This window comes from Plecotus auritus (genome assembly GCF_963455305.1).
Source record: "Plecotus auritus genome assembly, chromosome: 9".
In the NCBI taxonomy this organism is placed as follows: Eukaryota; Metazoa; Chordata; class Mammalia; order Chiroptera; family Vespertilionidae; genus Plecotus; species Plecotus auritus.
The window spans coordinates 112,790,468-112,803,429 of NC_137783.1; the positions used below are offsets into that span (position 1 = coordinate 112,790,468).

The 12,962-nt window shown below is 42.7% G+C and overlaps 1 protein-coding gene across 1 annotated transcript; it reads right to left on the minus strand.

Moving 5' to 3' along the window:
* Positions 1–6,969: 6,969 nt before the first annotated feature.
* On the minus strand, positions 6,970–7,932 carry LOC308233340 (olfactory receptor 51I2-like; the record flags this gene model as incomplete). Its single annotated transcript, XM_080640265.1, has 1 exon — positions 6,970–7,932. One exon carries the CDS (start codon positions 7,930–7,932, stop codon positions 6,970–6,972), a length of 963 nt encoding a protein of 320 aa, XP_080496391.1.
* Between the last annotated feature and the right edge of the window lie 5,030 nt (positions 7,933–12,962).

Here is a 12,962-nt window from a genome sequence, read left to right on the forward strand (position 1 = left end):
GAAAGATGTGACCTCTTCAATCTGGGAAGACAAAAGACATCAACAGGGCACCAGTCATTAGGAAAACATTTATTTTTGCTGTATAGGCTTTTAAATGAATTATTTTCCAATTCTTAGTTCTTTGTATTAGGAGTAGTTCTCAGAATATGCATACATTAGTGAATATGTCCTCAAAACAAATACAGAATGTAGGGGATAGTTTTAACTTCTTCATGATTACCAGAAAATAAATGACTGAAATGGATTTAGAATTTAGTTGTTTCTAAATGTAAGTTCTATACTATTTTCACCTTACCATGCAGAGTCTTCATTAAATAAAGTGATGTTTATTAATATACTTTAATATATATAGTACTCTTTAAATGATCATTAACATCATCATCATCATCGTATTGTCTTGGTCTATATTGTTATTTTATTAATGCTGCATTTTGCAGTATTTCTAAGTGCTTTCACATAACCTTCTCATTGTTGTCTCAAAATTACCTTGCTGATCGAGAAGGGAAATATTTTAGCTAATGTGAAAGGAGAGAAATTATGTAGCCTACCATAGGTGAGAGCTTCCCCCAGATCAGTTTATTAGAACTTCAGATCTTTTTGTGTTGAGGGGTCTGAGTACAAATCCTAGGACATTCTCTTTTAATCAAGCCCCAGTAATGATAAAGTCCCAGGATGAAAATGAGAACAAGTACTAGGTCAGTTTTGGTAAATGAAGAGACAGTTGATTTTCGACAAGTAACTGAAGACACTTAAATATATGGGTTCAGCCCTAGCTGGGAGATCAGTTGATTAGAACATCATCCCAATATGCCAAGGTTTGATCACCTGTCAGGGCACATAGAAGAAGCAATCCATGAGTGCATAAATAAGTGGAACAACAAATCAGTGTTTCTCTCTCTCACAAGTCAATAATAAAAATTTAAAAATATGCTGTCTAAATATGCCTTGCCCAGAGAATATCAGCCCAGGGTCACTGGATGCCAGTGTAATCCAGGCTACACATTGCTTCTTTTTTTTACTGTTGTTTTTTTTTTTAATTTAATAAATCTTTATTGTTCAGATTATTACAATTGTTCCCCCTTTTTCCCCCCATAGCTCCCCTCCACCCGGTTCCCACCCCACCCTCTGCCCTTATCTCTCCCCCACTGTCCTCATCCATAGGTGTACGCTTTTTGTCCAGTCTCTTCCCGCACCTCCCACACCCCGTTCCCCCCAAGAATTGTCAGTCAACTCCCTTTCTATGCCCCTGATTCTATTATATTCACTAGTTTATTCTGTTCATCAGACTTTTAATTCACTTGATTTTTAGATTCACTTGTTGATAGACATGTATTAGTTGTTCATAATTTTTATCTTTACCATTTTCTTCTTCTTCCTCTTCTTAAAGAATACCTTTCAGCATTTCATATAATACTGGTTTGGTGGTGATGAACTCCTTTAGCTTTTTCTTATCTGTGAAGCTCTTTATCTGCCCTTCAATTCTGAATGATAGCTTTGCTGGGTAGAGTAATCTTGGTTGTAGGTTCTTGCTATTCATCACTTTGAATATTTCTTGCCACTTCCATCTGGCCTGCATAGTTTCTGTTGAGAAATCAGCTAACAGTCGTATGGGTGCTCCCTTGTAGGTAATTAACTGTTTTTCTCTTGCTGCTTTTAATATACTCTCTTTGTCTTTGCTCTTGGCATTTTAATGATGATGTGTCTTGGTGTGGTCCTCTTTGGATTCCTTTTGTTTGGGATTCTGTGCGCTTCCTGGACTTGTAAGTCTATTTCTTTCACCAGGTGGGGGAAGTTTTCAGTCATTATTTCTTCAAATAGGTTTTCAGTATCTTGCTCTCTCTCTTCTTCTGGCACCCTCATAATTCGGATGTTGGTATGCTTGAGGTTGTCCCAGAGGCTCCTTGCACTATCTTTAAGTTTTTGGATTCTTTTTTTCTTTTTGCTTTTCCGGCTGATTGTTTTCTGCTTCTTTGTATTTCAACTCTTTGACTTGATTCTTGTGGTCCTCTAGTCTGCTGTTAGGTCTCTGTATAATATTTTTTATTTCAGTCAGTGTATGTTTAATTTCTAGTTGTTCCTTTTTCATATCCTCGAGGATCTCATTAAATTTATTGGCCTTTTCTAGGAAATTCTTGAAAAACCTTATAACCGTGGTTTTGAACTCTATATCCAGTCATTTGTTTTCCTCCATTTCTTTCGTTTGTGATCTGTTTCTTTGTCTCCACATTTTCGTTGCTTCCCTGAGTTGGTAGAGTAGCTTTGTGTGGTAGGTGTCCTCTAGGGCACAGTGGCTCAGCCTCCACAGTTACCTGAGGTGGACACTCTTGGTGCACCCCTTTGTGGGCTGTGGGCTCAGCCTTGTTGTAGTTAAGTCTTGATTGTTGTTGGTATCACTGGGAGGAATTTACCTCCAGGCCAATTGGCTGTGAGGATCAGCTGTGTCTACAATGGGAGAACTTCTGTGCTGGAGACACTCTTATGAGACAAGATTTGCTAAATTGCAAAAGCCTCTGTGCTCAGCTTGGATGGGGCAGAGTTTCAGGGCGGAGCAGACAGCCTTGGTTTCCCGTCAGCCCTGCCCTATGAGTCCCCTGGGTCTCAGTGTCCCTCGGTAATCGCTGCAAGCACCTCTGAGAGAAAGCCGCCCTTGAGTTTTGCCCGCTGCCAGACAGTCCAGTTTCTTCCCGAATGAGTCTGGGTTCCCAGAAACTTGCTCGGAACTGGAGTTCAATGCAGTCGGGAGCTTATGTCTCCCTCTTGCTTTAGAAAGCCAGCCGCACACTCAGCCTCTTGTGCATTCAGCAGTCAGTCCTCTCGGCGCTCGCGCGCCTCCAGACCTCTGCCTTTTGCAGCTCCCGAGTCTCAGTGTGCTTTTTTTTTCCTGACAGTCCAGATTTCCCCCCGTATGAGTCTGGTTTCCCAGTGTCTCTCCTGGGACTGGAGTTCAGTGCAGTCGGGAGTTTCCTTCTCCCTCCCACTTTAGAAAGCCAGTTGCGCACTCAGCCGCCTGTGCACACAGCCGCCCATCCTCTCCACGTGTGAGCCTCCGTACCTCAGCCTTTTGTAGCTCCTCTGAGTCACAATGTGCTTTCCTCTTTTCTTCTAGTTGTAGAATTTCCACTCAGCCAGCTTTCCTGTGGTTCTGGATGGTGTCTGTTTTGTCTGTTAGTTGTAGTTTTGATATTGTTGTGCGAGGCAGCAGTTTAGGTGTTTACCTATGCTGCCATCTTGGTTTCTCCACATTGCTTTTTTAGGAATCACCCCCTCACTTCATTTATTTAACATTCCCCACAACCTTTACAATACCAGCCAGATACTTTGTTCAGCCCTTTCCCACACCCATATTGAGGATTTGATTTGCCCTTGAATGTGCATCCCTGTAAATCACTCAGCACTGACATTTGCTCTAGCTGGAGGGCCACAGCTGCAGGGCCAAGGACCCAAAGTTAGAATTTCTACAGACACCAACTGAAAACACAAATCAAAGACATAAATGCAGGCACCTATAGTGTTCAGTAGTGTGTTTTCTAACTTTAGTGTTTGTTGCTGAGCAAATACATTTATTGAGTTATAAATCATTACATATCTCTTATGTTCCAGATATTAGAATTCTTTTTTTTTTTTTGTTTGAAAATTCAACATTTAAATTCAGGTCTATTTGGCTTAAACACTTTGAAGTCTTATATTGCCTGGATTGGCCAGGACAGTACTAGATGATGGAGATTTGTAAAGGGTGGAGCTGGTTGGACCAGATTATCTGAATGAGCTTGTTTTCTTCTCATGTTCCATGGTGACATGATTTGGGCCCTCCAGATAAAACCCCTTCCTATTTTTCAAAAAATCTTCTGTTTTCCTCTCTGTCATAGTGAGTTTTTGAGTTCTTCCTACAGAGCCAAGCATTGTGATAATTATCTCTTCATTTTTACTATTTATTTTACTAATTCAAATCACATTTCTTCAGAAAACTTATTCAATCTCATTTTTTTTCATTCTGATGATTTCAAAATTTCTGTCCTCTTTTTTTTTCAGTTACTATGAATGAATGAACAAGAAAATGAAGAACTGAATGAAAACTCCTTACTCTTTAATCTAGTTCCTTTTCATCCCAACCCTTAATACAGCATCTCTTAGATGCATATATTTGTTCACAATTTGTACTATGTAGTTTGTATATAGTAAAGACCAGTGGCTCCTTCAGATTAATACAATTGATATTTATTTTTATCCAATCTTATTTGGGTTTCCATAGGACCAATCAGAAAATACTCCCTGTTATTGGTAGTTTAAATCAGAATAGCAGGCAAATTCTGCCTTCTCTATATAACTTGCAGAAATATGAGGATTAACTTTTACCTGGGATGAATATCACAATTCTTTTTCTTTTATCCTGTATTAATTTACCTATTATTGAGTAATTCACAAATCCTCAATCCCTTAGGTTAGAACTTGTTTAGTTGGTATGTAGGTCTGATGCACCTTTGGGTATTTGTGTGATCTATTGTTCTTGGCTGTGTTGGAAGGATCCAAATGCTAAATTAAGCTGAATATTACAAGAACCTTAGAGCTCACAAGGGTAAAATTATAAAGTGCAATTGAAGACAAGTTGCCAAAAATTAGGGACAACTCTTATACAATCAAGCTAATTTTTCCCTGGTATCCAGATGGTGGCTCTTTCCTTTTATGTTTTGTGACTATTACAGTGTTATGAGGGGTCCGGCGTTGGGAAGGGATTCTGTGTGATGAAAGGACAGGTTTTTTTTTGGTGTATGTTTTTACTAAAATGCCCATTTTGGTAGCACAGTTGGATTGCCATGTTTTCTGATTCCCATGAAGCCCCCAAGCAATCACTTAAACCTGGAAATCAGATTAGGTTTGGCCTTATATTATTATCTCCAGGACACTAAAGTGTCAAAGATATTTAAAAATTATAGCTTTCCCTCCAGGGATGAAATCATTTCCATTCTACCACTCTAAGATTCTGTTATCTTGTGCCTGGGTGTGTCTGGGAATGTCAAGTTGCCTAGAAACCAAAGACTGAATCTACCATGCTCTCTTTACCACAAACCAAGAACTTTTCTTTCTTTTTTTCCACACAAAAAGGAAATGTTAACTATGTGATATGACAGAGATGTAATCTGATGCTAAGGTGGTAATCATTTTTAATATGCATATAAGCCAAATGCTTTTCTAAAAGGCTCTTCTTTATTGAAAAAATTGAAGGACAATCTCATAGTGACACTAAGCATTCAGGTCACTGTCAGGATGCTATCTTGGATGGGATCTTAACGTACCCTCATACTGTGGCCCCAATTAGAGAAAGAAAGGGGTAGTAATTTGCTTGGACACAGAATCTGGGTTTCTGATAATTATCTGACTTGAGAAATTTGTGGTTCAGGGGATTAGCCTTCTTCACTTCCTATCCCTTATTTAGGGCCATAGACCTGCCATATATGGCCCTAAATAGACCTCCTTATTTTTCTTCCAGCTTCTACCATCTGCTCATTCCCCATCCCATTGGCTCCTACACCTGGCAGCAGCTAACATGGAAGGGATGTCAGACTCACTAACCCGGCCCCCATTCTTCTAAATAATATAGATGGGATTGTGCCTGGGCTTCAAGTTACTCACCCTGCTTGTTGTGACAGCTCTCTCTGCCTGTCCACATTCTGAAGGAGCCCAAGAAAACTCTGCAACTAAGATGTTACCTTTATACCACTGGCTGGATGCCTTAGTGAGTTGCTGCTCCCCAGGGACGACTGAGCTACAGGTCACAAAGGAGGCTCTGTGCTTACGTTTTTTTGAGCAATGGGAATGTGTGGGCTATGTGTGTTGTCAAGGAGAGTTATAAGGAAATGCAGAGATATAATTTTAAAAAGTCTACATTTTTCCCATTACTGGTGACACTGATAATTTTAGCTTCCATTCTCTTTTTTTTCTAGACTCTTACAACAACTTCCAAAATGTTTTCCTTGCATTCTTTCTCTCCTCCACTTTCACCTTTTCAATCCAATATACAAAGTTAAACTGGTGCAACATTTTACAATTTAAAATGTAATTATATATTTTTTAATCCTTACACAAGAATATTTTTCCACTGATGTTTAGAGAGTGTGGATGAGAGAGGGAAAGATAGAGAGAAACACAATGATTGGTTGCCTCCTGCATGTGGCCTGACCAGGGCCGGGGCAAGGGAGGATCCTGCAACTGAGGTAGGTGACCTTGATAGGAATTGAACCTGGGTCCCTTAGGTTCATAGGCTGATGGTCTATCCATTGAGCCAAACCTGCTAGGGGTCCATGCCTGACTTTTAAACAAAGAACAAAGGACAAATATTTCAATCAGGTCTGAAAGACCCAAGAAGTCTCACCACTGTCCATCATCCTTAGATCATCTTCCTTCTTTCCCCTAAGACTCACACAAATTCTGAGCCACATATGCCTACTCACCTTTATGCAAGCAAACCAAATAATTCCACACCTCAGTTTCCCCCCCCCCTTTACTAGGTGTGTCTTCCCCTTGCTCACTTTTTCTGCCTAACTCCTCCTCACCTTTCAGCCTCCTTCTTACCCGTTTCCTTTTTGATTTCCTCTCAACAAGGCAATAAACCCTCTTTGAGGTTCCTCCAGCACTTAGTGTGTACCTATCGCAGCCTCATTCACTTAGTTTTAGTTGTGTATTTACAAGCCTCTGTCCTCAAAAGAAGGGGAGAGATTGTGCACAGTTCATTTTAATATATCTAATAATGAGCACAGATCCTTACACAAGTAAACACTGAATAAAATAGCTAAAATTAATGAGTGCAGAAAAGAATCAAGACTGTTCTTCACCCATCAATCTAAGGGTTTCCATTTGCTTGCTATATTCTTGACTATGTGTCTGGGTCAAGGCTCTAAACAAGGGCTTTCTGGACATAAGATATGACTGTTTGGCCATGTTTTCCTCAGACTCTGTGGTTGATTCTTGGTTTCATCAGCTTTGCCACTTCTCCCTCAGCACTCTGAGCATAGCCTCCCTGATGGGCTTGGATTTCACACTGTAGATGATGGGGTTAAGTACAGGGGGCACTACCAGGTACACATAGGCAATAAGAGCATGTACAATGTGAGGCAGGTGCCTTCCAAAACGGTGGATCATGGATACACCTATAACTGGTATGTAGAAAACCAGAACAGCTAAAATATGAGAAACACAAGTGTTGAGGGCTCGAATGCGTTCCTTGGGAGAAGCCAGACCAATCACTGTATGAAGAATAAGGGTATAAGATAGTACAATAAGCAAGGAGTCTACACCCACTGTGGAAAGAACTACATACAGCCCATAAAGGATGTTGACAGTAATATCAGCACAGGCCTTTTTCATGACATCTGCATGGAAACAGAATGAATGGGACAAGAGCATCTTGCCAGGGCAAAAGTTCAGTCGCTTCAGTAAGAAGGGTACTGGGAAGAGGGACACAGTGGCTCTAGCCACAATGGCCAGTCCAATTCTGATGATGACATTATTTGTGAGGACAGCTGCATAGCGCAGGGGGTTGGAGATGGCCACAAAGCGGTCAAATGACATGGCCAGGAGCACCGAGGACTCCACCACAGAGAAGGAGTGGAGGAAGAACATCTGCACCAGGCAGGCATTGAAGGCAATGAGACGATGGTCAAACCAGAGCACAGCCAGGGTGGTGGGCATTGTGGACAAGGTGAGACCCACATCGGTGAGGGCCAGCATGGACAGGAAGTAGTACATGGGCTGGTGCAGGCTGGGAGTCCTCCTCACTGCCAGGAGGATGAGGCAGTTTCCAGTGAGGGCCACAGTGTACATGCAGGAGAAGGGAATGGAGATCCAGCCATGAACGGCCTCCAGCCCTGGGATGCCAATCATCAGGAAGGAAGCTGGCTGGAAGAAGGAGATGTTGACATAAGACTGGGAATGGAACATCTTTGGAGGACAGATTAGGTCTCTAGAAAGATGTGACCTGAAACTGGGCAGAAAAATAAGAAGACATGACAAAATTACTGGAAAAGAACACCAACTCTAATATTAGGTGACTGCGTCCATACATAATACCAAATATAAAATGTATAGATTTAAAAATATACTGAAATCATACGATTCTTGTCTCATATGTGGGATATAAAACATAAAGCAACAAATGGACAAATAACAAACAAACAAATTCATAGGTTCAGACAATAGAATGATGGTTACCAGAGGGGAAGAAGGGTGTAGGGAGGATGAAGAGGGTAAAATGGATCAAATATAGGATGATGGAAGGACTTCAGATGGTGAGCACATAATGGAATATACTGATGCTGTATCATAAAGTTGTACATTTGGAATTTATCTAATGTTATTAACCAGTGTTACCCCAATGTATTTTATATAACAAAATACTGCATCTAAAAGCAAGCTAGTTAATAACTATATTTTAATTTATTGACTATAAAAGTATCATTTCATAGTGTGAAACACTGATCTTTTCACATATCCTATATAATAAAAAGGAAATATGCAAATTAACCCTCATGCCCTCACAAGATGGCTGCCTTGACCAGGCTGGCAGGGGGGTTAGTGAGGAACAACCAAATGACTGAACAAGCAGGCTGCGTGGGGTGACCAGGTCAGCAGGGGGGCTGTGAGGGGTGACCAGGCCAGCAGGGGGGCAGTAAGAGGCAAACAGACCAGTAGGGGGGCAGTTAGGGGCGACCAGGCCAGTGGGGAAGGGCAGTTCGGGGGCAATTAGGCTGGCAGGGGGGGCCAGTGAGGGGTGACTAGGCTAGTGGGGGAGGGGTGGCTATTGGGGCCAACCAGGCCGGCAGAGGGGGCCAGTTTGGGGCGACCAGGCCAGTAGGGGGGAGCAGTAAGGGGTGACCAGGCTGGCAGGGAGGGGGCAGTTAGGGGCAACTAGGCAGGCAGGAAGGTGAACGATTAGGAGCCAGCAGTCCAGGATTGTGACAGGGATGTCTGACTGCTGGGATTGGGCCTAAACCAGCAGTCGACATCCCCCGAGGGGTCCCAGATTGGCGAGGGTGCGGGCTGGGCCGAGGAGACGCCCTCCCCCCCCCCAATGCATGAATTTTGTGCACCCGGCCTCTAGTAGGTTAATAAAAGAACATAAGAGAAACCGCCACCAAATATCTTTTAGCAGAGATTTCCTTAACAATCACCAAAAATAGGTCTGTGAGCAAAAAGAGTTTTAGTCTGAACACAGGGGTGTATAGTTATGCCATATTTAGCCAATGTCATGGGCTTGCTCTGAAGGTAGGAATGACCTTTTTCTTTCTCATTTAAGTGTGTGGGGGTTGCTTCTAGAGCAGAGGATTATGCATATTCTGGTAAAAGACTTTAAAAGGAAATAAATTGGCCTTGGAGGATGGCTGGTTAGCCAGAGACGGGTAAGATTCCTCAGGGAAGGAACAACCTAAGACAGGCACAGTCACAGAGCGGCCATTCGGAGAGAACTTGGGGGTCAACAGAGGTGGGGCACAGACCCTCACCCCCCAACTTTGCAGGGACCTGAACCCTCACCCCTTCTGAGGGAGGTCTCCTGCCCCCATGGCTGCTTCGCTTCCCATGCCCAGCTCAAATCGGGACCCAGGTAACAGACAGAGACTTGGCCAACAGCAGCTGCCCTCTCACTGCAACAAGACTTGTTTGAGTTGTCTTGTACCCATGGTGTGGGGAAGTGGGTTTTTGATATCTAAATCCAACCTAGCACCAGGAATGCTCAGGGCCTACTCAAGAAGGCAAATAATCCTTTCCACTAATATTTACAGGGTAAAATAAGATTATTGTTAGAGTATTAAATTTGACAGTAAAATAGTAGTCAACTTCTCAGACTAATTTAAATTGGCTAAGTGAAATAAACAAATATTCTAAAAAACTAATGGTACTGGACAAAAAGCTGTTCCTAAAGTGTTAACTAAAATTTTTTTTTTTAAATAAATCTTTATTCAGATTATTACAATTATTTCTCCTTTTTCCCCCCATAGCTCCCCTCCACCCATTTCCCACCCCACCTTCTGCCCTTACCTCCCCCCCACTGTCCTCATCCATAGGTGTATGATTTTTGTCCATTCTCTTCATGAACCCCCCATACCCCTTTCCCCCTGAGAATTATCAGTCCACTCCCTTTCTATGCCCCTGATTCTATTATATTCACCAGATTATTCTGTTCCTCAGGTTTTTAATTCACTTGATTTTTAGGTTCGCTTGTTGATAGATATGTATTTGTTGTTCATAATTTTTCTCTTTACGTTTTTCTTCTTCATCTTCTTTAAGAATACCTTTCAGCATTTCATATAATACTGGTTTGGTGGTGATGAACTCCTTTAGCTTTTTCTTATCTGTGAAGCTCTTTATCTGCCCTTCAATTCTGAATGATAGCTTTGCTGGGTAGAGTAATCTTGGTTGTAGGTTCTTGCTATTCATGATATTGAAAATTTCTTGCCACTCCCGTCTGGCCTGCATAGTTTCTGTTGAGAAGTCAGCTGACAGTCGTATGGGTGCTCCCTTGTAGGTAATTAACTGTTTTTCTCTTGCTGCTTTTAATATTCTCTCTTTGTCTTTTGCTCTTGGCATTTTAATTATGATGTGTCTTGGTGTGGTCCTCTTTGGATTCCTTTTGTTTGGGGTTCTGTGGGCTTCCTGGACTTGTAAGTCTATTTCTTTCACCAGGTGGGGAAAGTTTTCGGTCATTATTTCTTCAAATAGGTTTTCAGTATCTTGCTCTCTCTCTTCTTCTGGCACCCCCATAATTCTGATGTTGGTACGCTTGAAGTTGTCCCAGAGTCTTCTTACATTATCTTCAACTTTTTGGATTTTTTTTTTTGCTTTTTGCTTTTTCGGTTGAGTGTTTTTTGCTTCTTTGTATTTCAATTCTTTGACTTGATTCTTGTGTTCCTCTATTCTGTTTCTGGGTCTCTGTATAATATTTTTTATTTCAGTCAGTGTATGTTTAATTTCTAGTTGGTCCTTTTTCATATCTTCGAGGGTCTCGTTATATTTATCGGCCTTTTCTAGGATATTCTTAAAAACTCTTATAACCGTGGTTTTGAATTCTATATCCAGTCGTTTGTTTTCCTCCATTTCTTTCGTTTGTGATCTGATTCTTTGACCCCGCATTTTCACTGATTCCCTTAGTTGGTAAGATAGATATTTGTGCTAGGTTTCCAATATGGCCCAGTGGGTCTGCTTCCCCAGTTAACCTGAGGTGGACACTCTTGGTGCACCCCTTTGTGGACTGTGTGTACAGCCTTGTTGTAGTTAAGTCTTTATTGTTGTTGGTATCACTGGGAAGAATTGACCTCCGGGTCAGTTGGCTGTAAGGATCAGCTGTTTCTATGCTGGGAGAAGCCCGGTGCTGGAGACAGCCCTATAGGATTAGACTTGCCAAATTGCAATAGCCTCTGTGCTCAGCTTGGATGGGATGGAGCCTCAGTGTTGGCTTCCTGTCAGCCCCGCCCCTGCGCGCACGTGCGCTTTCAGTCCTCCGCCTTCCCCAGCTCGAGTCTCCGCCCGAGAGTCCAGACTCCCCCCACAAGAGCGTGGGTCCCCAGGGGCTCGCCTGGAACCGGGGTTCACTGCAGTCAGAACTGGGGCACAGTGCCGTCAGGAGCCTCTGACTCCCCTCCACCAGGGAAAGCCCGCGGCAACCTCCGCAGCCCTTGTGCGCACCGGCACGTGTGCGCTTTCAGTCCTCCGCCTTCCCCGGCTCCCGAGTCTCCGCCCGAGAGTCCAGACTCCCCCCACAAGAGCGTGGGTCCCCAGGGGCTCGCCTGGAACTGGGGTTCACTGCAGTCAGAACTGGGGCTCAGTGCATTCAGGATCCTCTGACTCCCTTCCACTAGGGAAAGCCTATGGCAACCTCTGCAGCCTTTGTGCGCACTGGCCCGCGTGCGCCTTCAGACTTCTGCCTTTCCCAGCTCGAGTCTCCGCCCGAGAGTCCAGACTCCCCCCGTAAGAGCGTGGGTCCCCAGGGGTTCGCCCGGAACTGGGGTTCAGTGCAGTCAGAACTGGGGTTCAGTGCCGTCGGAGGCTTCCTTCCCCCTTCCGCCAGAGGAAGTCAGCCAGGCTCTCAGCCGCCCTTCCTCTCTGCGCGCACAAAGCCCCTTTGCCGTACCTCCAATTCTCTGTGAGCTTTTCTCCTTCCTTCTAGTTGTAGAATTTTCACTCAGCCTGCTTTCCTGTGGTTCTGGATGGTGTCCGTTCTGTCTTTTAGTTGTAGTTTTGAAATTGTTGTGCGAGGCAGCAGTTCAGGTGTTTACCTATGCCGCCATCTTGGTTTCTCGTTAACTAAAATTTTTATTGGTAGTTCATCTCATGGTAAAATTGCATAACATGTAATGAACCTAAAAAGTCATATTTTAGTGCAAAAAATTAAAATTTAAAAGCTATCAAGGCTACATTATAAAATTTCCAAAAGCCTCCTAATATTTAAATCAAAAAAGGGGGGATAGTAGAAGAATATCATGTAAGGAAAAATATCCGGTAAGTAAATTACATCTAGAAAATTTTTACTTTAGAAAATTAACTTTCATTTGTAATGCTAACAGCAAGACACCCATGAAAGACACACATGGTGTCAAAACAAGCCAAAGGAAAATTGGGCAAAAAATGAAAAAGGATCCCCAGTCAAATTTATAGAAAAGATTCCTTTATTAACTTTTGGTCGAGAATATGTTTGTATATTTTCAGAAAACAACTCCAAGACCATGTGGATTCCTGCAACAGAGAGGAATTGACAGGACTGCTCCAACCATGAAGACAGAAGAGAAACAGTCCAGAGATGGAAGATGCTGACGATGCCTTGCCATACTAGCAGTCAGCAGCTGTGCTTCGTGGCAGGTTGCTCAGGACCAAACCAGAGAGGGTCAGACCTGCATTACCACCATTTTTCCACCATCCAGAACTGAAATATCATTGCTGACATGTACACAAAAGGAACTGTTTGACATTGAAATTGGGAC